This window comes from Salmo salar, chromosome ssa05, assembly GCF_905237065.1.
Source record: "Salmo salar chromosome ssa05, Ssal_v3.1, whole genome shotgun sequence".
Taxonomy (NCBI): Eukaryota; Metazoa; Chordata; class Actinopteri; order Salmoniformes; family Salmonidae; genus Salmo; species Salmo salar.
Window position 1 is genome coordinate 91,362,895 of NC_059446.1, and position 27,449 is coordinate 91,390,343.

General features: G+C 39.9%; 1 protein-coding gene across 1 annotated transcript; it reads right to left on the bottom strand.

The window, feature by feature from the left end:
* Positions 1-8,214: 8,214 nt before the first annotated feature.
* Positions 8,215-27,113, bottom strand: LOC123743225 (COX assembly mitochondrial protein homolog). Its single transcript, XM_045719377.1, has 4 exons — positions 26,984-27,113; positions 26,180-26,272; positions 18,794-18,884; positions 8,215-9,181 (listed from the first exon to the last, which is right to left on the bottom strand). Exons 1-4 carry the CDS (start codon positions 27,000-27,002, stop codon positions 9,061-9,063), a joined length of 324 nt encoding a protein of 107 aa, XP_045575333.1. The 5' UTR covers positions 27,003-27,113; the 3' UTR covers positions 8,215-9,060.
* Between the last annotated feature and the right edge of the window lie 336 nt (positions 27,114-27,449).

The following is a 27,449-nucleotide window of genomic DNA, read 5'->3' on the forward strand; positions in this document are numbered from 1 at the left end:
GTAGCTGCGCTGTAACAGATACTGGAATATATACCCCCAGTAGCACCTGAAGCTGTTTTCAATCACACAACACAAGGCAGGTAGCCTAGTGGTTAGAGTGGAGGGGCGGCAGGTAGCCTAGTGGTTAGAGTGGAGGGACGGCAGGGTAGCCTAGTGGTTAGAGTGGAGGGACGGCAGGGTAGCCTAGTGGTTAGAGTGGAGGGACGGCAGGTAGCCTAGTGGTTAGAGTGGAGGGACGGCAGGTAGCCTAGTGGTTAGAGTGGAGGGACGGCAGGTAGCCTAGTGGTTAGAGTGGAGGGACGGCAGGTAGCCTAGTGGTTAGAGTGGAGGGACGGCAGGTAGCCTAGCGGTTAGAGCGTTGGGCCAGTAGCCGGAAGGTTGCTGGATCGATTCCCTGGGTTGACAAGGTTAAAAATCTGTTTGGGCCAATAGCACCAAAAGCTGTTTTTAACCACACAACACAAGGTATAAACCTCCACACAGCTTGCCTTGTCCTAAACCCCATAACAAGGCTGATCTGTCCGTTGTTTCAGATACTGATGGCTAATTTGTATTGTATTTGGTACAACTTACATTACACTACCAACAGTATGTGGACACCTGCTCCTCGAACATCTCATTCCAAAATCATGGGCATTAATATGGAGTTGGTCCCCCCCTTTGCTGCTATAACAGCCTCCACTCTTCTGGGAAGGCTTTCCACTAGATGCTGGAACAATGCTGAGGGGACTTGCTTCCATTCAGTCACAAGAGCATTAGTGAAGTCGGGCACTGATGTTGGGCGATTAGGCCTGGCTTGCAGTCGGCGTTCCAATTCATCCCAAAGGTGTTCGATGGGGTTGAGGTCAGGGCTCTGTGCAGGCCAGTCAAGTTCTTCCACACCGACCTCGACAAACCATTTCTGTATGGACCTCGCTTTGTGCACGGGGGCATTGTCATGCTGAAACAGGAAAGGGCCTTCCCCAAACTGTTGCCACAGTTGGAAGCACAGAATCGTCTAGAATGTCATTGTATGCTGTAGTGTTAAGATTTCCCTTCACTGGAACTGAGGGGCCCGAACCATGAAAAACAGCCCCAGACCATTATTCCTTCTCCACCTAACTTTATTGGTAACATCCTGGTATCCGCCAAACCCAGATTCCTCCGTCAGACTGCCAGATGGCGAAGCGTGATTCATCACTCCAGAGAACGTGTTTCCACTGCTCCATAATCCAATGGCGGCGAGCTTTACACCACTCCAGCCAACGCTTGGCATTGCGCATGGTGATTTTAGGCTTATGTGCAGCTGCTCTGCCATGGAAACCCATTTCATGAAGCTCCCGACAAACAGTTATCGTGCTGACGTTGCTTCCAGAGGCAGCTTGGAACTCGGTAGTGAGTGTTGCTACCGAGGACAGACGATTTTTACGCGCTACGCGGTTCAGCACTCGGCGGTCCCGTTCTGTGAGCTTATGTGGTCTACCACTTAGCGGCTGAGCCGTTGTTGCTCCTAGACATTTCCACTTCACAATAACAGCACTTACAGTTGACCCGGAGCAGCTCTAGCAGGGCAGAAATTACGAACTGACTTGTTGGAAAGGTGGCATCCTATGACGGTGTCACGTTGAAAGTCACTGAGCTCTTCAGTAAGGACATTCTACTGCCAATGTTTGTCTATGGAGTTTGCATGGCTGTGCGCTTGATTTTATACACCTGTCAACAGCGGGTGTGGCTGAAATGGCTGAAATCCACTAATTTGAAGGGCTGTCCACATACTTTTGTGTGTGTATATAGTGTATCATGGCAAATAAGCATTGCAGAAATCCCCTGAAATATAAAGGCCTTTAACCCAGTACTGCGACCTACAAGTTCTGGTGGGCTCACAGCCCAAATCCACACCATACCTGGTATCAAGTTCTGGTGGGCTCACAGCCCAAATCCACACCATACCTGGTATCAAGTTCTGCTGGGCTCACAGCCCAAATCCACACCATACCTGGTATCAAGTTCTGATGGGCTCACAGCCCAAATCCACACCATACCTGGTATCAAGTTCTGGTGGGCTCACAGCCCAAATCCACACCATACCTGGTATCAAGTTCTGGTGGGCTCACAGCCCAAATCCACACCATACCTGGTATCAAGTTCTGGTGGGCTCACAGCCCAAATCCACACCATAACTGGTATCAAGTTCTGCTGGGCTCACAGCCCAAATCCACACCATACCTGGTATCAAGTTCTGGTGGGCTTACAGCCCAAATCCACACCATACCTGGTATCAAGTTCTGCTGGGCTCACAGCCCAAATCCACACCATACCTGGTATCAAGTTCTGCTGGGCTCACAGCCCAAATCCACACCATACCTGGTATCAAGTTCTGGTGGGCTCACAGCCCAAATCCACACCATACCTGGTATCAAGTTCTGCTGGGCTTACAGGCCAAATCCACACCGTACCTGGTATCAAGTTCTGCTGGGCTTACAGCCCAAATCCACACCATACCTGGTATCAAGTTCTGCTGGGCTCACAGCCCAAATCCACACCGTACCTGGTATCAAGTTCTGGTGGGCTTACAGGCCAAATCCACACCGTACCTGGTATCAAGTTCTGCTGGGCTTACAGCCCAAATCCACACCATACCTGGTATCAAGTTCTGCTGGGCTCACAGGCCAAATCCACACCATACCTGGTATCAAGTTCTGGTGGGCTTACAGCCCAAATCCACACCGTACCTAGTATCAAGTTCTGGTGGGCTTACAGCCCAAATCCACACCGTACCTGGTATCAAGTTCTGCTGGGCTCACAGCCCAAATCCACACCATACCTGGTATCAAGTTCTGGTGGGCTTACAGGCCAAATCCACACCGTACCTGGTATCAAGTTCTGGTGGGCTTACAGCCCAAATCCACACCGTACCTGGTATCAAGTTCTGCTGGGCTCACAGCCCAAATCCACACCATACCTGGTATCAAGTTCTGATGGGCTCACAGCCCAAATCCACACCGTACCTGGTATCAAGTTCTGGTGGGCTTACAGGCCAAATCCACACCGTACCTGGTATCAAGTTCTGGTGGGCTTACAGCCCAAATCCACACCATACCTGGTATCAAGTTCTGCTGGGCTCACAGCCCAAATCCACACCATACCTGGTATGAAGTTCTGGTGGGCTCACAGCCCAAATCCACACCATACCTGGTATCAAGTTCTGGTGGGCTTACAGGCCAAATCCACACCGTACCTGGTATCAAGTTCTGGTGGGCTTACAGCCCAAATCCACACCATACCTGGTATCAAGTTCTGGTGGGCTCACAGCCCAAATCCACACCATACCTGGTATCAAGTTCTGGTGGGCTCACAGCCCAAATCCACACCATACCTGGTATCAAGTTCTGGTGGGCTCACAGCCCAAATCCACACCATACCTGGTATCAAGTTCTGCTGGGCTCACAGCCCAAATCCACACCGTACCTGGTATCTTCACGTCAAAAGCTATCTTTATTTCTATATTACTCACTTTTTTCCAATGTATTATGGTTCAGCTATTCTGTTTTGAAGTCAATGGAAGTAGGGCTTGTCTTTTACACCAAAACCATGTCAATACAATAATATATATATATATCTATATATGAAAGAGGTGTGTTATGGGAAGCATATTTAATCATATGAGAGTTGGTGTGCAGTAGCTGTACAGTCTTGTTTCCTGTGAGATGGATATCCACCAGGTCAGTGGGGCACGCAACATTTGGCCCCCTATTCTCTATATTAGTGCACTACCCGGTGAACAAAAAGTAGTTGACTATGTAGGGGATAGTGTGCCGTTTGGGAGGTGCTGAGATCCACATGTAGAGTCGTATCGTATGTTTCTGAAGTGTTCTGCCGGGCTGAGTTGAGTTCACTCCAGTGTTTTTAAGAGGCGTCCTAATATAGAGGAAGCCTCTCCATGGATATAAAGTCAAATATCATCTAGAAATGTCATGTGACTTCTGTCTTGTCTGGAAAAGGGCCACGATGGTGAAAGGGATTTCTCTTACCTCCATTTTCTCCTACAGTCCCTTTACAATTGTGATCAATGATTATTTCTATATTTTCTTTTTTATTTTTTTTAAACCTATGTTATTTTTACAGCAGTTGTTTCATACTCACTCCTGTAAAAGATTTGCAGACCACAATGCAATGTACAGTAGATAAGGATTATATTTTAGAACCTACCGCTTTATGTAAATATGATTTAAATTAAATAAATGATTGAATGTCTTTTGGTTCATAACTCACGACTTCATATCCTGTGTTCTTAACTTTACAAGATTCTAAATCATGTTTTTTTTTGTTTTTTTGTGATACACACATATTGTGGACTGCCAGTGAGGAATATTTATTGACTGGTTAGAAACAGGTTGGATAAAGATCACGCTATTTGCCAAAAAAAATGTGTGAATAAAGGCGTTCACTCACCATCTATTTTTGTGTAATGGATAACTGACCAACCCGAAGAGCAGCACGCGCAAGAATTGCCATTTTTGTTAACCCACAGAGAGAGAGAGAGAGACTGTCTCGTAGACTAAAATAGTTCCATCAGAGAAGAGCAGGGAAAAGGTCGAGCAACTGTATCTATGATAAAATACAGGAAGTGACCCCAATCACACATACTGTAGTTATTCAGGTTATTTCAGTCCTAACCCTGAGACCTATTTCAGTTATACCAAGTACTGTAATATAACCAGTGAGAGTAGTGGATGTGGAACTGCCAACAATACGGTACTTATTCAACATTCAAACAGTCATGCAATCTAAAGACGGATTATTCATATGAAGCTGTAACTAGTAGACTCTATGTCCCATGATATTAGTCATTTCTCATTCAGGATGATCATTTTTTAGCTAGCGGTTGTTTTACATGAGCGACATGAGATCAGATTGTGTCTCGGCATCAGAACCCCACCATCTACATCTCAGTTATAGACTGACTGGCTCAGATACACTTTGTTCTTCTATCATGGATACTGTTGATTGGCTAGCTGTGATTTCCAGTTTTTCACATTGTTGTAGGTACAGTGGGTATCAGAAGTATTCACCCCACCTTGGATTTCTACCCATTTTGTTGTTACCATGAGGGATGAATAATATAGTTTTAATTGTGATTTTATTTATTTTTTTAAATCATTGATCTACACAAAATACTCCATAATGTCAAAATAAAAATAATTTTACAAATATATTTACAAATGAATACACATTTTATAGCTTATGTATATTAGTTGCTGAAGTATCCACCCCCTTTTGTTTAGGCAAGCCTCAATTAGTACAGGTGTAAAATTTGGCTTAACAAATCACATAAACTCACTCTGTCTGAAATAATACAACATACAACATCTGGAAGGTCCCTCAGTCAAATGTTGAATTTCAAGCACAGATTAAACTCCAAAGACCAGGGGGCTTTTCAAAAGCCTCATAGAGAAGGGCAGTGATTGGTAGATTGGTAACAATAACAAATCAGACATTGAATATCTCTTTCAGCGTGGTCAAGTGAATCATTATTCTGTGGATGATGTATTACGTCACCCAGACACAACGATAGTGATCCTTCTGAGCTGCAGGACAGGAAGGAAACTGCTCAGGGATGTCATCATGACGATTTTAAAACACTTGACTCTGTGACCCATCTGAATTTTAAAACAGCTATAGAGTTCAATGGCTGTGATTGGAGAAAACTGAGGATGGGTCAACAACAATGTAGTGACTCCACAAAGGAATATAGTTGTTGGCCTTATGTTTGGGGAAAATCCACATCATCACTGAGTAACTGCCTCCTTATTTTCAAGCACGGTGATGGCTGCATCATGTTATGGGTATGCTTAACATCGGCTAAGACAGGAGTTTTTCAGGATAAAAATAAATGGGATGAGCTGAGCACAGACAAAATCCTAGAGGAAAACCTGCTTCAGACACTGGGAGATGAATTCACCTTTCAGCAGGATAATAACCTAAAACACATGGCCAAATCTACACTGGAGTTCCTTACCAAGAAGACGTGAATTTTCCTGAGTGGCCAAGTTACAGTTTTGACTTAAATCTGCTTGAAAATATAGGGCAAGACTTAAAAAATGCTGTCTAACCATGATCCCCAACACCTTGACAGAGCTTGAAGAATTTTGAAAAGAATAAAAGGCAAATATTGCACAATCCAGGTGTGTAAAACATTAATAAGTCCCGATTCTGTTCCGACTTGAGTTAAGCTCTTAAATGGAATGCAATTCCCATTTTATGCGGAGGTGTGTCTTACAGATAGCAAAACAAAATATATTCTGACCTTGACTTAATTCCTTCATAATTTATAAATTGATAAGAGCTATTGATAAAACCTAGGTAAATGAGTACTCCATTTGGAGAAGGCGATTGTAAATATACATAGCATATTGTTTTAGATTAGTTTTCCTTATGATCCCTGGAGACGAATGTGAAACCAGCCACATGGAAGCCAAACTGAAAATCATATCACGTGTATTGCGGTCCCTTTTACACTGTGAAATAGGATATAAATACCTTCGCCATTATTCAGAATTGTTATTGTGTGCCCTCATCATTTGCGTGGATGAAATGTGGACATCCAAGCTATATGCTTCTGTAGGGCTGAACCTGCCGAGTTTTGTGTGCGCTTTAGAATGTTTTGATTATATCTGGGCTTTTCTCCGTTTTATTTTACAATGATAAATGTTAAATGTTAAATATTAGCGAATATCGAGAGCCACGTCAGTAATACACACATACATTTTTTTTTTTTTTATCATTCCATTCCGTTTACATGTATTTCCTCTGTCACGTCCTTGTAAATTGTTCCTGTGCGTCGCTAGAGTTAGTGGATGATATTAGGCTGACGTTGTGTAATGATTTGGGACATGTAGCCTATTGAATCATTCTGGAACCCACGCAGCGCAGCAGGTTAAACATGGAGCCTGGCGCACGGTTCACCACGACTGGACCGTGGTCATTACAGTTCCATGATTAGTGAGAATTAGGGAACATTTATAGGACTAATGTTCAACCCCTATTGTACACTTTCACCACCTTCCAATATTTCATGGATTGAGCTAGAATATGACATCTTTCAGGATGAATTCAGCCACTGTTTTTTATTTATCAACATATTTCGTGCGTAAAGGCTCTCCAAACCGGTTTTTTAAATTTAAATACATGCATACTTTCCTAAACCTAAAATGTGCCTAAATAATCTTGAAGATCAAGAGTATTTTTAAATCTACTAGTTGGTCGTGAAACGGAAGCGAAAATGCATAGATGGCTTCCCCCCCCCATGATTCCTATATTCTGACCCCGTTCTCTCCATGTATTCTAGTGTCTGTCAACTAAATTCTAATGAAATGCACCCCGTATTTAAAAGAATGGCTAAAATAAATGTACTGATAACTTCTATTGAATGAAAACTCCACGAAAAAAAAAATCTATTGGTCACCAAGTGGGAGGTTTTTCAGCGGTTGAATGAAATGTATTCAGAGTGCGCACGTTAAGTTACTGGAAAATAAATAGTGTGTGTAAGAAAGGCATACATTCCTGAATCGAGATCGACCCGTTAGAGACTTTCCCAGAAAGACTCCCAGCTGTAATCGCTGCTAAAGGTGTTTCTAACATGTATTGACTCAGGGGAGTGAATCATTATCTAATTAAGGTATTTTAGGGTTCTATTTTTCATTAACCTTTAAAAACTTTTTTTATTTTTTTATTTCACTTTGACAGAATATTTTATGTAGATCATTGACAAAAAAACAATTAAATCCATTATAATCACACTTTTTAACACAAATGTGAAGAAATCCAAGTGGGTGAATATTTACGATAGGCAGATATTGTGTGTGATATTTCATGAACAATTGTCTTGTGCGACTACTGCTTGACAGCTGAACACTGAAATGGCCCCTGCCACGGCTCATTGTGTTGCTATTCCTGTCTTGTAGCATACAGCGCCAGGCTTGTATGAATAAAATGAATAGAGATGAACACATGTAATCTAAAAAAGGTAGATGAGATATGGGTGACAGTCAGTGATCCACATCCAGTATAAATCAAGGCTGTGTGGAGGTACGACAGTCACAAGCCTAAGTGACTCAGTAATAACACTTCAAATAGGGATTTCAAGGGACATTGAAAAGGGTGATTGTGAACCTGGAAGTCATTTTTGTGACACCTGTATGGTTTTAAAAAGCCAAAGTCACAACACACAGAGGCTATGAACATCCGTTTGTCTTTATTTATATGTACGTTAACACAATGTCAAGTCAAATGTTATATAATCAGACCTTTTTTTACAACAACTCTGTCCGTAATGCTTCACCTGTCATCACACCACTAGTTACGGCAACTCACCGGTGAATCCTAATTATGGGATAAGCCTCTACGCAGTATCAATCTGTGTATAATTAGGAACCATCTGGAACATTCTCATAGTGGAGGATGTTGATGTCAACACCTTGAATATTATTCATGTACTTTGGACAGGTCTTATCCTTGGAATCAATCTCACTTTGGACAGTATTGGTTGCTAACAAGCTCAACATGAAAACACTCCCAAAGCATTGACAGAAAGAATTCTTCATAAACATACACAAACTGCAGAGCAGACAGACGGCATCATCAACAAAACATTAATGATCATTCTGAAACAGGAGGACAGTGTGTTTTTCCATCATGGCTGTTTGATCAGATCAACCAGAGGGACTCTGTGGAGGACATGTATCTGTAAGAGATTCCTTTTCTGTACATACAGGTGAACGGAGGCCTTTAGACACACCTTTCCAACCTGGCTCATAGTCGTTACACAGGTCCCTTAGGGCCTAGGATGTCCTCCTGTCTCCTGTCCCTTCGTTGATCTAGTTCCTCCCGTTGGGGCAATGAGCATCCCAACCGGATGTACAATACACACACTGCAAAGCCCTGTGAGTAGCCGTCCCTCCCCCTGCCACCCTCGTGACCCCTAGCTACCTCGTGACCCCTAGCCCCTGCTACCTAACCACTCCTGTAGATCTGAGAGGATTGGACAGGTGGAAGCAACATGTTCAGGGGTCAATTTGGAATCTACATGCTGGTAGGAAGTTTTTGTGAGCGGTTCTTAGCCGCCACCCCTGTCCTCTGGAACTCCAGCTTCTCCTTGATGTACTCCTGCTTGCACTCCTCGAAGAATGCCGAGTCTCTGTAGCTGAGAGACAGAGACAGTGGTGTACAGAAGAACAGTTATCATTAGAACACTGAGTCAGAACTAGTACGAAGAACAGTTATCATTAGAACACTGAGTCAGAACTAGTACGAAGAACAGTTATCATTAGAACACTGAGTCAGAACTAGTATGAAGAACAGTTATCATTAGAACACTGAGTCAGAACTAGTACGAAGAACAGTTATCATTAGAACACTGAGTCAGAACTAGTACGAAGAACAGTTATCATTAGAACACTGAGTCAGAACTAGTACGAAGAACAGTTATCATTAGAACACTGAGTCAGAACTAGTACGAAGAACAGTTATCTTTAGAACACTGAGTCAGAACTAGTACGAAGAACAGTTATCTTTAGAACACCGAGTCAGAACTAGTACGAAGAACAGTTATCATTAGAACACTGAGTCAGAACTAGTACGAAGAACAGTTATCATTAGAACACTGAGTCAGAACTAGTACGAAGAACAGTTATCATTAGAACACTGAGTCAGAACTAGTATGAAGAACAGTTATCATTAGAACACTGAGTCAGAACTAGTATGAAGAACAGTTATCATTAGAACACTGAGTCAGAACTAGTATGAAGAACAGTTATCATTAGAACACTGAGTCAGAACTAGTACGAAGAACAGTTATCATTAGAACACTGAGTCAGAACTAGTACGAAGAACAGTTATCATTAGAACACTGAGTCAGAACTAGTATGAAGAACAGTTATCATTAGAACACTGAGTCAGAACTAGCATGAAGAACAGTTATCATTAGAACACTGAGTCAGAACTAGCATGAAGAACAGTTATCATTAGAACACTGAGTCAGAACTAGTATGAAGAACAGTTATCATTAGAACACTGAGTCAGAACTAGTATGAAGAACAGTTATCATTAGAACACTGAGTCAGAACTAGTATGAAGAACAGTTATCATTAGAACACTGAGTCAGAACTACCATGAAGAACAGTTATCATTAGAACACTGAGTCAGAACTACCATGAAGAACAGTTATCATTAGAACACTGAGTCAGAACTAGCATGAAGAACAGTTATCATTAGAACACTGAGTCAGAACTAGTATGAAGAACAGTTATCATTAGAACACTGAGTCAGAACTAGCATGAAGAACAGTTATCATTAGAACACTGAGTCAGAACTACCATGAAGAACAGTTATCATTAGAACACTGAGTCAGAACTACCATGAAGAACAGTTATCATTAGAACACTGAGTCAGAACTACCATGAAGAACAGTTATCATTAGAACACTGAGTCAGAACTAGTATGAAGAACAGTTATCATTAGAACACTGAGTCAGAACTAGTACGAAGAACAGTTATCATTAGAACACTGAGTCAGAACTAGTACGAAGAACAGTTATCATTAGAACACTGAGTCAGAACTAGTACGAAGAACAGTTATCATTAGAACACTGAGTCAGAACTAGTACGAAGAACAGTTATCATTAGAACACTGAGTCAGAACTAGTACGAAGAACAGTTATCATTAGAACACTGAGTCAGAACTAGTACGAAGAACAGTTATCATTAGAACACTGAGTCAGAACTAGTACGAAGAACAGTTATCATTAGAACACTGAGTCAGAACTAGTACGAAGAACAGTTATCATTAGAACACTGAGTCAGAACTAGTACGAAGAACAGTTATCATTAGAACACTGAGTCAGAACTAGTACGAAGAACAGTTATCATTAGAACACTGAGTCAGAACTAGTACGAAGAACAGTTATCTTTAGAACACTGAGTCAGAACTAGTACGAAGAACAGTTATCATTAGAACACTGAGTCAGAACTAGTACGAAGAACAGTTATCATTAGAACACTGAGTCAGAACTAGTATGAAGAACAGTTATCATTAGAACACTGAGTCAGAACTAGTACGAAGAACAGTTATCATTAGAACACTGAGTCAGAACTAGTATGAAGAACAGTTATCATTAGAACACTGAGTCAGAACTAGTATGAAGAACAGTTATCATTAGAACACTGAGTCAGAACTAGTATGAAGAACAGTTATCATTAGAACACTGAGTCAGAACTAGTATGAAGAACAGTTATCATTAGAACACTGAGTCAGAACTAGCATGAAGAACAGTTATCATTAGAACACTGAGTCAGAACTAGTATGAAGAACAGTTATCATTAGAACACTGAGTCAGAACTAGTATGAAGAACAGTTATCATTAGAACACTGAGTCAGAACTAGTATGAAGAACAGTTATCATTAGAACACTGAGTCAGAACTAGTACGAAGAACAGTTATCATTAGAACACTGAGTCAGAACTAGTACGAAGAACAGTTATCATTAGAACACTGAGTCAGAACTAGTATGAAGAACAGTTATCATTAGAACACTGAGTCAGAACTACCATGAAGAACAGTTATCATTAGAACACTGAGTCAGAACTACCATGAAGAACAGTTATCATTAGAACACTGAGTCAGAACTACCATGAAGAACAGTTATCATTAGAACACTGAGTCAGAACTAGTATGAAGAACAGTTATCATTAGAACACTGAGTCAGAACTACCATGAAGAACAGTTATCATTAGAACACTGAGTCAGAACTAGTACGAAGAACAGTTATCATTAGAACACTGAGTCAGAACTAGTATGAAGAACAGTTATCATTAGAACACTGAGTCAGAACTAGTATGAAGAACAGTTATCATTAGAACACTGAGTCAGAACTACCATGAAGAACAGTTATCATTAGAACACTGAGTCAGAACTAGTATGAAGAACAGTTATCATTAGAACACTGAGTCAGAACTAGTATGAAGAACAGTTATCATTAGAACACTGAGTCAGAACTAGTATGAAGAACAGTTATCATTAGAACACTGAGTCAGAACTAGTACGAAGAACAGTTATCATTAGAACACTGAGTCAGAACTAGTATGAAGAACAGTTATCATTAGAACACTGAGTCAGAACTAGTATGAAGAACAGTTATCATTAGAACACTGAGTCAGAACTAGTATGAAGAACAGTTATCATTAGAACACTGAGTCAGAACTAGTACGAAGAACAGTTATCATTAGAACACTGAGTCAGAACTAGTATGAAGAACAGTTATCATTAGAACACTGAGTCAGAACTAGCATGAAGAACAGTTATCATTAGAACACTGAGTCAGAACTAGTACGAAGAACAGTTATCATTAGAACACTGAGTCAGAACTAGTATGAAGAACAGTTATCATTAGAACACTGAGTCAGAACTAGTATGAAGAACAGTTATCATTAGAACACTGAGTCAGAACTAGTACGAAGAACAGTTATCATTAGAACACTGAGTCAGAACTAGTATGAAGAACAGTTATCATTAGAACACTGAGTCAGAACTAGCATGAAGAACAGTTATCATTAGAACACTGAGTCAGAACTAGTATGAAGAACAGTTATCATTAGAACACTGAGTCAGAACTAGTATGAAGAACAGTTATCATTAGAACACTGAGTCAGAACTAGTATGAAGAACAGTTATCATTAGAACACTGAGTCAGAACTAGTATGAAGAACAGTTATCATTAGAACACTGAGTCAGAACTAGTATGAAGAACAGTTATCATTAGAACACTGAGTCAGAACTAGTATGAAGAACAGTTATCATTAGAACACTGAGTCAGAACTAGTATGAAGAACAGTTATCATTAGAACACTGAGTCAGAACTAGTATGAAGAACAGTTATCATTAGAACACTGAGTCAGAACTAGTATGAAGAACAGTTATCATTAGAACACTGAGTCAGAACTAGCATGAAGAACAGTTATCATTAGAACACTGAGTCAGAACTAGTATGAAGAACAGTTATCATTAGAACACTGAGTCAGAACTAGTATGAAGAACAGTTATCATTAGAACACTGAGTCAGAACTAGTATGAAGAACAGTTATCATTAGAACACTGAGTCAGAACTAGTACGAAGAACAGTTATCATTAGAACACTGAGTCAGAACTAGTATGAAGAACAGTTATCATTAGAACACTGAGTCAGAACTAGTATGAAGAACAGTTATCATTAGAACACTGAGTCAGAACTACCATGAAGAACAGTTATCATTAGAACACTGAGTCAGAACTAGTACGAAGAACAGTTATCATTAGAACACTGAGTCAGAACTAGTACGAAGAACAGTTATCATTAGAACACTGAGTCAGAACTAGTATGAAGAACAGTTATCATTAGAACACTGAGTCAGAACTAGTACGAAGAACAGTTATCATTAGAACACTGAGTCAGAACTAGCACGAAGAACAGTTATCATTAGAACACTGAGTCAGAACTAGTACGAAGAACAGTTATCATTAGAACACTGAGTCAGAACTAGTACGAAGAACAGTTATCATTAGAACACTGAGTCAGAACTAGTACGAAGAACAGTTATCATTAGAACACTGAGTCAGAACTAGTACGAAGAACAGTTATCATTAGAACACTGAGTCAGAACTAGTACGAAGAACAGTTATCATTAGAACACTGAGTCAGAACTAGTACGAAGAACAGTTATCATTAGAACACTGAGTCAGAACTAGTACGAAGAACAGTTATCATTAGAACACTGAGTCAGAACTAGTACGAAGAACAGTTATCATTAGAACACTGAGTCAGAACTAGTACGAAGAACAGTTATCATTAGAACACTGAGTCAGAACTAGTACGAAGAACAGTTATCATTAGAACACTGAGTCAGAACTAGTACGAAGAACAGTTATCATTAGAACACTGAGTCAGAACTAGTACGAAGAACAGTTATCATTAGAACACTGAGTCAGAACTAGTACGAAGAACAGTTATCATTAGAACACTGAGTCAGAACTAGTACGAAGAACAGTTATCATTAGAACACTGAGTCAGAACTAGTACGAAGAACAGTTATCATTAGAACACTGAGTCAGAACTAGTACGAAGAACAGTTATCATTAGAACACTGAGTCAGAACTAGTATGAAGAACAGTTATCATTAGAACACTGAGTCAGAACTAGTATGAAGAACAGTTATCATTAGAACACTGAGTCAGAACTAGCATGAAGAACAGTTATCATTAGAACACTGAGTCAGAACTAGTATGAAGAACAGTTATCATTAGAACACTGAGTCAGAACTAGTATGAAGAACAGTTATCATTAGAACACTGAGTCAGAACTAGTATGAAGAACAGTTATCATTAGAACACTGAGTCAGAACTAGCATGAAGAACAGTTATCATTAGAACACTGAGTCAGAACTAGTATGAAGAACAGTTATCATTAGAACACTGAGTCAGAACTAGTATGAAGAACAGTTATCATTAGAACACTGAGTCAGAACTAGTATGAAGAACAGTTATCATTAGAACACTGAGTCAGAACTAGCATGAAGAACAGTTATCATTAGAACACTGAGTCAGAACTAGTATGAAGAACAGTTATCATTAGAACACTGAGTCAGAACTAGTATGAAGAACAGTTATCATTAGAACACTGAGTCAGAACTAGTACGAAGAACAGTTATCATTAGAACACTGAGTCAGAACTAGTACGAAGAACAGTTATCATTAGAACACTGAGTCAGAACTACCATGAAGAACAGTTATCATTAGAACACTGAGTCAGAACTAGTATGAAGAACAGTTATCATTAGAACACTGAGTCAGAACTAGTATGAAGAACAGTTATCATTAGAACACTGAGTCAGAACTAGTATGAAGAACAGTTATCATTAGAACACTGAGTCAGAACTAGTACGAAGAACAGTTATCATTAGAACACTGAGTCAGAACTAGCACGAAGAACAGTTATCATTAGAACACTGAGTCAGAACTAGCACGAAGAACAGTTATCATTAGAACACTGAGTCAGAACTAGTATGAAGAACAGTTATCATTAGAACACTGAGTCAGAACTAGCACGAAGAACAGTTATCATTAGAACACTGAGTCAGAACTAGTACGAAGAACAGTTATCATTAGAACACTGAGTCAGAACTAGTACGAAGAACAGTTATCATTAGAACACTGAGTCAGAACTAGTACGAAGAACAGTTATCATTAGAACACTGAGTCAGAACTAGTACGAAGAACAGTTATCATTAGAACACTGAGTCAGAACTAGTACGAAGAACAGTTATCATTAGAACACTGAGTCAGAACTAGTACGAAGAACAGTTATCATTAGAACACTGAGTCAGAACTAGTACGAAGAACAGTTATCATTAGAACACTGAGTCAGAACTAGTACGAAGAACAGTTATCATTAGAACACTGAGTCAGAACTAGTACGAAGAACAGTTATCATTAGAACACTGAGTCAGAACTAGTACGAAGAACAGTTATCATTAGAACACTGAGTCAGAACTAGTACGAAGAACAGTTATCATTAGAACACTGAGTCAGAACTAGTACGAAGAACAGTTATCATTAGAACACTGAGTCAGAACTAGTACGAAGAACAGTTATCATTAGAACACTGAGTCAGAACTAGTATGAAGAACAGTTATCATTAGAACACTGAGTCAGAACTAGTACGAAGAACAGTTATCATTAGAACACTGAGTCAGAACTAGTACGAAGAACAGTTATCATTAGAACACTGAGTCAGAACTAGTATGAAGAACAGTTATCATTAGAACACTGAGTCAGAACTAGTATGAAGAACAGTTATCATTAGAACACTGAGTCAGAACTAGTATGAAGAACAGTTATCATTAGAACACTGAGTCAGAACTAGTATGAAGAACAGTTATCATTAGAACACTGAGTCAGAACTAGTATGAAGAACAGTTATCATTAGAACACTGAGTCAGAACTAGTACGAAGAACAGTTATCATTAGAACACTGAGTCAGAACTAGTATGAAGAACAGTTATCATTAGAACACTGAGTCAGAACTAGTATGAAGAACAGTTATCATTAGAACACTGAGTCAGAACTAGTATGAAGAACAGTTATCATTAGAACACTGAGTCAGAACTAGTATGAAGAACAGTTATCATTAGAACACTGAGTCAGAACTAGTATGAAGAACAGTTATCATTAGAACACTGAGTCAGAACTAGCATGAAGAACAGTTATCATTAGAACACTGAGTCAGAACTAGTATGAAGAACAGTTATCATTAGAACACTGAGTCAGAACTAGTATGAAGAACAGTTATCATTAGAACACTGAGTCAGAACTAGTATGAAGAACAGTTATCATTAGAACACTGAGTCAGAACTAGTATGAAGAACAGTTATCATTAGAACACTGAGTCAGAACTAGTATGAAGAACAGTTATCATTAGAACACTGAGTCAGAACTAGTATGAAGAACAGTTATCATTAGAACACTGAGTCAGAACTAGTATGAAGAACAGTTATCATTAGAACACTGAGTCAGAACTAGTATGAAGAACAGTTATCATTAGAACACTGAGTCAGAACTAGTATGAAGAACAGTTATCATTAGAACACTGAGTCAGAACTAGTATGAAGAACAGTTATCATTAGAACACTGAGTCAGAACTAGTATGAAGAACAGTTATCATTAGAACACTGAGTCAGAACTAGTATGAAGAACAGTTATCATTAGAACACTGAGTCAGAACTAGCATGAAGAACAGTTATCATTAGAACACTGAGTCAGAACTAGTATGAAGAACAGTTATCATTAGAACACTGAGTCAGAACTAGTATGAAGAACAGTTATCATTAGAACACTGAGTCAGAACTAGCATGAAGAACAGTTATCATTAGAACACTGAGTCAGAACTAGTATGAAGAACAGTTATCATTAGAACACTGAGTCAGAACTAGTATGAAGAACAGTTATCATTAGAACACTGAGTCAGAACTAGTATGAAGAACAGTTATCATTAGAACACTGAGTCAGAACTAGTATGAAGAACAGTTATCATTAGAACACTGAGTCAGAACTAGTATGAAGAACAGTTATCATTAGAACACTGAGTCAGAACTAGTATGAAGAACAGTTATCATTAGAACACTGAGTCAGAACTAGTATGAAGAACAGTTATCATTAGAACACTGAGTCAGAACTAGCATGAAGAACAGTTATCATTAGAACACTGAGTCAGAACTAGTATGAAGAACAGTTATCATTAGAACACTGAGTCAGAACTAGTATGAAGAACAGTTATCATTAGAACACTGAGTCAGAACTAGTATGAAGAACAGTTATCATTAGAACACTGAGTCAGAACTAGTATGAAGAACAGTTATCATTAGAACACTGAGTCAGAACTAGTATGAAGAACAGTTATCATTAGAACACTGAGTCAGAACTAGTATGAAGAACAGTTATCATTAGAACACTGAGTCAGAACTAGTATGAAGAACAGTTATCATTAGAACACTGAGTCAGAACTAGTATGAAGAACAGTTATCATTAGAACACTGAGTCAGAACTACCATGAAGAACAGTTATCATTAGAACACTGAGTCAGAACTAGTATGAAGAACAGTTATCATTAGAACACTGAGTCAGAACTAGTATGAAGAACAGTTATCATTAGAACACTGAGTCAGAACTAGTATGAAGAACAGTTATCATTAGAACACTGAGTCAGAACTAGTATGAAGAACAGTTATCATTAGAACACTGAGTCAGAACTAGTATGAAGAACAGTTATCATTAGAACACTGAGTCAGAACTAGTATGAAGAACAGTTATCATTAGAACACTGAGTCAGAACTAGTATGAAGAACAGTTATCATTAGAACACTGAGTCAGAACTAGTATGAAGAACAGTTATCATTAGAACACTGAGTCAGAACTAGTATGAAGAACAGTTATCATTAGAACACTGAGTCAGAACTAGTATGAAGAACAGTTATCATTAGAACACTGAGTCAGAACTAGTATGAAGAACAGTTATCATTAGAACACTGAGTCAGAACTAGTATGAAGAACAGTTATCATTAGAACACTGAGTCAGAACTAGTATGAAGAACAGTTATCATTAGAACACTGAGTCAGAACTAGTATGAAGAACAGTTATCATTAGAACACTGAGTCAGAACTACCATGAAGAACAGTTATCATTAGAACACTGAGTCAGAACTAGTATGAAGAACAGTTATCATTAGAACACTGAGTCAGAACTAGTATGAAGAACAGTTATCATTAGAACACTGAGTCAGAACTAGTATGAAGAACAGTTATCATTAGAACACTGAGTCAGAACTAGTATGAAGAACAGTTATCATTAGAACACTGAGTCAGAACTAGCATGAAGAACAGTTATCATTAGAACACTGAGTCAGAACTAGTATGAAGAACAGTTATCATTAGAACACTGAGTCAGAACTAGCATGAAGAACAGTTATCATTAGAACACTGAGTCAGAACTAGTATGAAGAACAGTTATCATTAGAACACTGAGTCAGAACTAGTATGAAGAACAGTTATCATTAGAACACTGAGTCAGAACTAGTATGAACTATATACCAGAAAAAAATACATGTATTGTACTTGATATAATTTGTTTGGTCTTAAATGGTAATAAAATAAATGTATTTGTTTTAAAGTGTAAATAAAAGACATGTTTTATGAAGCCTTATTGATTACATGAGGTGTGAGTTAGTTGACTCACTGTACGGTTAGACAGTCCTTCAGGGCAGCGTTCTGATCCCGACACTTGAACACCATGAGGAAGCCAGTCTCTTTACAGCAGTGGTTGAACGCTGAAACCAGATAGATGCAAGGAGACATAGATTTAGCCAGTAAATGACCACCATCAGGAAGCCAGTCTCTTTACAGCAGTGGTTGAACGCTGAAACCAGATAGATGCAAGGAGACATAGATTTAGCCAGTAAATGACCACCATCAGGAAGCCAGTCTCTTTACAGCAGTGGTTGAACGCTGAAACCAGATAGATGCAAGGAGACATAGATTTAGCCAGTAAATGACCACCATCAGGAAGCCAGTCTCTTGACAGGGGCTTTTTAAAAAGCAGCCAGGGTAAGAGCCCCAGTCTAAAAAGGTCATGTCTCTTTCAAATCTGTCCCCCTCTGCCAATCTGAGTGTAGCCACAGGCTGAGAGGAGAGAGAGGGGACAGCCAACCATACCGTCTCTGCTAGGCATCTCTGCCACACGGTGACAAGCCTGGTCAAAGTAGATACTACCGTAGTGAGTACTGACAGGCCTCTTATCTTACCAGCCCCAATGTTTCCTCTACCGCCAGGCTGAAGTAAAAGACTGACTATCATATGTATTCATACTTGTGGTTGGTGTTTCTGTCCACATTGGCACCAGTGTAACTATCTGGCTGGCATGGCCCATTATAACTGTCCTTCACACAGACCAGGCCTATCTGGCTATTAATATGAATGGAAAAGAGCAGCAATCTAAACTATTCATACAGAGGAGAGGCCATACATGAAGAATAATGCTGAGCCATTAGGGCTTTCTATTCATTCAGAGAGGCCATACATGAAGAATAATGCTGAGCTATTAGGGCTTTCTATTCATACAGAGGAGAGGCCATACATGAAGAATAATGCTGAGCCATTAGGGCTTTCTATTCATACAGAGGAGGAGGAGAGGCCATACATGAAGAATAGTGCTGAGCCATAAGGGCTTTTTGAGGTTGGTTCGAGTTTCAGTTCCATTTTTTTTTTTTTTTTTTTATCATCACGGTTTTCGATTTCGGTTTTGATAATGTATTATGAAATAATGATGTTATAATGATTTGAGAGCTTTTAAAATAGAAAAATAGAAAATTCAATTTCCAAAACATTGAAAATGTTATATTGTCTCTGTCAGGCCCACATTGGGTAGACATCAATAGAACAGGAAATTACTAGGAAATAATACAATATTTCAGTTGCGTATTTTAATTGGTTTTTATTTGATGACTTTATTCTTTTTCATTCCTTAAAGTAAAATCATCTGATCTCTGCTCAGACAGAAGCAGCCAGCCAGGCCATCTAGCGCTATGTGCTCCCCATACTGTACGGTCTTTAGTCACCCTATTTAGCTAGCCTGCCTAAGTACACTGCAGAGCGGTCTGCTCAAATCATTTGACTAGTTCTTCAAAAGAAGATAAGGCATACTTTCACTAACTGTCTCTACCTCCTCTCCTAGTTGTGTTGTGTACAGTCCTCTGTCATGTGGTCTATGCGGTCTGTGTGTATCTAACGTAACATAGCAGGCGTAATGCTCATATCGCTGCCCTAACAAAATGGGAGTGTTTGTCCCAAAGGCGGGAAGGCTTAGGTCCAAAAATAAGCTCATTGAAACGCATTGGGATTCATTTTAGACAGATTTTAGTGAAGAGTGAAACGTCTCGCTTCGCCTCTTTCATCCGTCTCTGTGCCATAAAAATAAAAAATGGTGCAATGGATTATGGTCATTATACACTGAACAAAAATATAAAAACGCAACAATTTCAAGATTTTACAGAGTTACAGTTCATATAAGGAAACCAGCCAATCAGAATGAGTTTTTTTCCCCCACAAAAGGGCTTTATTACAGATAGAAATACTCCTGAATTTCATCAGCTGTCCTGGTGGCTGGTCTCAGACGATCCCTGGGACGGAGTGGTTACACATGGTCTGTGGTTTTTAGTCCGGTTGGACGTACTGACAAATTGTCTAAAACGGCGTTGGAGGTGGCTTATGGTAGAGAAATGAACATTCAATCTTCCGGCAACAGCTTTGGTGGACATTCCTGCAGTCAGCATGTAAATTGCGCGCTCCCTCAACATGAGACATCCATGGTATTGTGTTGTTTGACAAAACTGCACATTTTTGAGTGGCCATATATTGTCCAAAGCACAATATGCCACATCGGTAAGGTGGACGGATTATCTTGGCAAAGGAGAAATGCTCACTAACAGGGATGTAAACCAATTCTTGCACAACATTTTAGAGGAATAAGCTTTTTGTGTGTATGGGATATTTTATTTCAGCTCATGAAACCAACACTTTACATGTTGCGTTTATATTTTTTGTTCAGTATAGTTAATTACCACGTTTCTGCGCTGAACTTAGTTTGAATATTTACTTATGAAAACTACAACTCCCTTCAGCCCAGCTTCCCACATCGTTATTGACTTGATTTCTCTCATGAATTATTTGGGCTCCCAAAAAACTAACTAAATGGAATTCAAGTAATTGAACCGACATCGGTCAAGTAGCTGTTTAATAACCGGAAGAAATAGGAAACGGACGTTAAATCGCTCAACACTAATGATCTATGAATAACATGCTAACTCTAAACCAACCAGGTCTATATTTACTCTGAATAACATGCTAACTCTAAACCAACCAGGTCTATATTTACTCTGAATAACATACAGAACTCTGTAAACCAACGAGGTCTATATTAACTCTGAATAACATGCTAACTCTAAACCAACCAGGTCTATATTTACTCTGAATAACATACAGAACTCTGTAAACCAACCAGGTCTATATTTACTCTGAATAACATACAGAACTGTGTAAACCAACCAGGTCTATATTAACTCTGAATAACATACAGAACTCTGTAAACCAACCAGGTCTATATTAACTCTGAATAACATACAGAACTCTCTAAACCAACCAGGTCTATATTTACTCTGAATAACATACAGAACTCTCTAAACCAACCAGGTCTATATTTACTCTGAATAACATACAGAACTCTCTAAACCAACCAGGTCTATATTTACTCTGAATAACATGCTAACTCTAAACCAACCAGGTCTATATTAACTCTGAATAACATGCTAACTCTAAACCAACCAGGTCTATATTAACTCTGAATAACATACAGAACTCTCTAAACCAACCAGGTCTATATTTACTCTGAATAACATACATAACTCTAAACCAACCAGGTCTATATTTACTCTGAATAACATACAGAACTCTGTAAACCAACCAGGTCTATATTAACTCTGAATAACATGCTAACTCTAAACCAACCAGGTCTATATTAACTCTGAATAACATACAGAACTCTGTAAACCAACCAGGTCTATATTTACTCTGAATAACATGCTAACTCTAAACCAACCAGGTCTATATTTACTCTGAATAACATACAGAACTCTCTAAACCAACGAGGTCTATATTTACTCTGAATAACATGCTAACTGTAAACCAACGAGGTCTATATTGACTCTGAATAACATGCTAACTGTAAACCAACGAGGTCTATATTAACTCTGAATAACATACAGAACTCGGTGTGTCTCTTTTAGTTTGACCGTAGAAGACACATTTAGGGCTGAGATGGTCGACTTAACAAGGATTCTCCTTTCTAACCATTTCCTAAAAAAGACATGATGTTTGGCAAGCAGTTGAGACCCTGACAAACAGCTGAGTGCAAGGTGAATCACACAGAGATGGAGTTAGCCATTAGGCCTAACTGCGTTAAGACTACAGAGATAAAAAATAAATAAACAAGGTATTTTCCTTTCAATCCTTTAACTGATATCAAGGTGTTGTGGATGAAAGGTGCCATTGTGTTGGTGGTGCTAAAGAGGTGCTGAAGGGTCCTGGCCTTGTCTCTCACGCTGTTAGCCAGGTCTTTGGTAGACTTTAATTAGCCTCGTTCGTCCCCCGTCCCCCCGTCTCCAGCGTCTCATAAACAACCATGGGATACATCCCAAAATTGACAATGTACCCTAACCCTACGAAGTGCACTACTTTTTCTTTTGACCAGAGCCTTGCTCAACAGTAGTACACTGTATAGAGAATAGGGTACCATTTGGGATGCAAACCCATCATCATAATCTCCCTGTTATGATCAGCGTGATTATCACCACGACTTGCTTTCATCCGAACGCAGAAAACCTGCAGAAGCAATTTGAAGAGGCAGAACAGTGTGACTAATCTAAATCAGTAGAACAGAAACACAGAGGACTGTACTGGGGCCTGACACCGCCGCTGGTATCCCATCACACATCAGCAGTCACCCAACACAGTCACAGAAAAGACCATAGTGACAATGATCTCAGAGGTAGCCTCCCAACTGACACCCTATTCCCTATATAGTGCACTACTTTTGACCAGGGCCCATTAGGGAATAGGGTGCCACGTGGGACGCGCCCATTATCCAGTGATCTCCACTAGAGACGACGTGGTAGTGAGAGGGAGGGGACTTCAGGAGGAGGTATGGAGTAGTGAGGGATTATTCCCCCCCCCCACTAAAATGATAATCTCCTAATCCGAGTCCCCAGATGAAACTGACATTAAATCGACTCTACAGAATAATCTATGTGATGATGAGATATGGAGAGCTGACTGTTCTGAAGTAGCTGATCAAATCAGTGCAGTAGTAAGGACACGTGTCTTAGAAAAGGGCATGGGTTTGGAGAGGTGATGTCATTCTGGTAGACTAGTGGGGAAAGAAGCTGCTGCACGACGGGTCGTCATCAGATCAGATCAGAGTAAACACCGAGAAAAACACACCGTCTCTGGTCAGAGTAAACACCGAGAAAAACACACCGTCTCTGGTCAGAGTAAACACCGAGAAAAACACACCGTCTCTGGTCAGAGTAAACACCAAGAAAACACACCATCTCTGATCAGAGTAAACACCGAGAAAACACACCGTCTCTGGTGAGAGTAAACACACCGCTTCTGGTCAGAGTAAACACCGAGAAAACGCACCGTCTCTGGTCAGAGTAAACACACCGTCTCTGATCAGAGTAAACACACCGTCTCTGGTCAGAGTAAACACACCGTCTCTGGTCAGAGTAAACACGAGAAAAACACACCGTCTCTGGTCAGCGTAAACACCGGAAAACACACCGTCTCTGGTCAGAGTAAACACCAAGAAAACACACCGTCCCTGATCAGAGTAAACACCAAGAAAACACACCGTCTCTGATCAGAGTAAACACACCATCTCTGGTCAGAGTAAACACCAAGAAAACACACCGTCCCTGATCAGAGTAAACACCAAGAAAACACACCGTCTCTGGTCAGAGTAAACACCAAGAAAAACACACCGTCTCTGGTCAGAGTAAACACCGAGAAAAACACACCGTCTCTGGTCAGAGTAAACACCAAGAAAAACACACCGTCTCTGGTCAGAGTAAACACCGAGAAAAACACACCGTCTCTGGTCAGAGTAAACACCGAGAAAAACACACCGTCTCTGGTCAGAGTAAACACCGAGAAAAACACACCGTCTCTGGTCAGAGTAAACGAGAAAAACACACCGTCTCTGGTCAGAGTAAACACCAAGAAAAACACACCGTCTCTGGTCAGAGTAAACACCGAGAAAAACACACCGTCTCTGGTCAGAGTAAACACCGAGAAAACACACCGTCTCTGATCAGAGTAAACACACCGTCTCTGATCAGAGTAAACACACCGTCTCTGATCAGAGTAAACACACCGTCTCTGGTCAGATGTTTTATGGAACTGTATTTAACTAAACAACATTACATAACATACACGCATGCACAAACACACAGGTCAGAGCAAACAGCCACTGCAAGCATCAGTAATACAAATAGGGTAGTATGCAGGCAATACAGCAGCTAGGGCTGGGGTGGAGGTGTGAAAAGGAGGGGGCAGAGAGGAGACCAGAAGGGGATTTCCACAGCCCTGTCACCTCGAGGGCTAGGCTGTGTCTCTCTGGGCGAGCAGCAGCAGGCGTGCAGCCTCAGAGGATGAAGAGGACTTTAGGCCTAACCACAATCGAAGTACCTATGCAGCACCGAGAGTTGCTGTTGGGCAATCCCAAAGTAACAGAATGATGCAGAGCCGTTTTCACTTTAAAATGGACGCCAAAACAAAAACCAATGATTGTCAACTTAAAACAAACAATACAACTCCATGCACAATTACTTTTAACAACTTTCAAAGAACATTTTACCAAAAAAAACACATTTACTTGAACAATGCAGATGTACATTTTGGTAACAGAATGACGGTTTGTGCAGCTGGTGCCATGCCAAAATGGTGCATCTGCACTGTTCATCCATAAAATGTGTTTATGTAAAAAAAATAAAAAAATGGTGGAAATTGTTAAAAGTAGTCTTTATGCATAGAGTTGTATGGTTTGTTTAACTTTGCAAAAAAATTGTTTTTTGTTTGACATACATTTTAAAGTGAAATATCTGAGTCTCAGCATCATTCCGTTGCCGTGGAATTGCCCTGCAACATTTACATTTTAGTCATTTAGCAGACGCTCTTATCCAGAGCGACTTACAGTGGTGAATGCATACATTTCATAGATTTTGAAAAACTTTTTCCCCCAGTACTGGTCCCCCGTGGGAATCGAACCCACAACCCTGGCGTTGCAAACACCATGCTCTACCAACTGAGCCACACGGGACCACAACATTAGAGCAGCGGCTCAGAGTCTTCGTAAGGTTCAAAAATAAATAAAATGTTGATGTCAGCAGCATAAAGTGAATTTAGAGATGTTAGTAACAAAAACATTCAACTGCAGTCTGTTTCAAGTATCTTCCTGTAAAAAGGAGAACATTTGCCAAGTTTCTGTTAGGCCTACATGTTGAGCAATAACGAGATCAGATCAGCAGTCTACACTCCTTATAATACAGATACCATAAACACTGCTAGAAAAAGGACATTGGAGGCAGAAAAGAGGAAGTTCATTGTATCAAGTGGTATATTCATATTTAACCACCATATCAGGTTTGATCTTGACTGTATTTTTTTCTTCATCGGGTCATCTACTTCTGACTGGTTTTCAGACAGGGCATGACAGCCAGATCAACGCAACAGAAAAACACAAATATACATAACAGGGGAGGTATCCATTAATACTCTGTCATGGCTCAGGGCATTAACAGGGCCTTTGCTTGAGATTGTAACTGGGAAGGTGCATAGAGACTTCAACAATACAATGTGTATAAACAGCGAAGGTGAACGGTGGATATATCTCTGTGAGCATCTTGGGTTCCAGATCATATATCCTGGGAGCCACAAGACTGTAAGCCCGCTGTGACCTAAAGCATTTGTTCAGGGAACTAACACATGTGTTTTATTAATCTCAGATATTCACCTGTAACCTTTTCAGCACAGAGCTCCTTGGCTTTCTCCCTCATCATCTTGGGTATGAGTACATCTGTCTCCACATGCCTCAGGAAAGGCTCCTCTGGAACACACAACACACACACACACACACACACACACACACACACACACACACACACACACACACACACACATCAGTCATAGCTACCCTGCTGTACCAGGGCTAGCATATCCATCAAACTAGCTAGCTAGTTAGACACAGTAGACGCTAGGTAACTATAGCTAACAACATCTAGGTAACCCAGTTGTTTCTGAGCTCGCAAGCGATGAACGTGGAAGATTAGAAGTATGACAGCTAAGTTAGCTAGTATGTCAGGAAAACAGTTTAAAGTTAAACGTTTAATCGGCTACGACACTTGCTCACCGTGATAGTTAGCTAGCCAATTGAATGACATGTTGACTGTACTGAAGCTAGCTTAGTTAGCCCTGGCTAGCGACGTCTAACTGCTAATGCTAGCATGCTTTACAACTAGTAAAGAACAAGACCCCGCACTGTTGAAGCTCCCAATTCACCGCTTTACTGACAACGTTTCGATTCGACGAAGATCCGTGTCGGGATCGAAACTTTGTCAATAAAGCGGTGAATTGGGAGCTTTAACAGTGTGCTTGGGCCTTCTTGTTCTTTACCTAGACTTTGTTAGTCCAGAACCTAACGTTATGTTTTTAAGGATGTGCGTATGATAACACACTTTTCTATAGATGCTTTACAACTATAACAATGCCGTAAGAGCGACATAGGATAATGATACTCAACATATTGTCTATACAATACCTGCTTTGGTTGCTTCCATAATTATCAGCAGTGTTGCTGAATCAAAACATTACAAAACTGAAGCAAAGTCACCTCTCTTCATCATCACGTTACTTCCGCGTGCGTCACTCAACTGTGGAACGAACTACAATCCCCACAGTTCTCCACAACTTTGAACTACAAAGGCCTGTTTTTTTATATTGATTTATTGATTTAACCTTTATTTAACCAGGTAGGCAAGTTGAGAACAAGTTCTCATTTACAATTGCGACCTGGCCAAGATAAAGCAAAGCAGTTCGACACATACAACAACTCAGAGTTACACATGGAGTAAAACAAACATACAGTCAATAATACAGTAGAAAAATAAGTCTATATACAATGTGAGCAAATGAGGTGAGATAAGGGAGGTAAAGGCAAAAAAGGCCATGGTGGCAAAGTAAATACAATATAGCAAGTAAAACACTGGAATGGTAGATTTGTAGTG

Excerpts from the sequence above, each read along its gene's own strand:
- LOC123743225 (XM_045719377.1), bottom strand. Across the intron at positions 18,885-26,179 it reads CTGTGCTGAAAAGGTTACAG|CGTTCAACCACTGCTGTAAA; the intron begins GTGAATATCTGA and ends ATCTGGTTTCAG. Across the intron at positions 9,182-18,793 it reads AAGGACTGTCTAACCGTACA|CTACAGAGACTCGGCATTCT; the intron begins GTGAGTCAACTA and ends TCTGTCTCTCAG.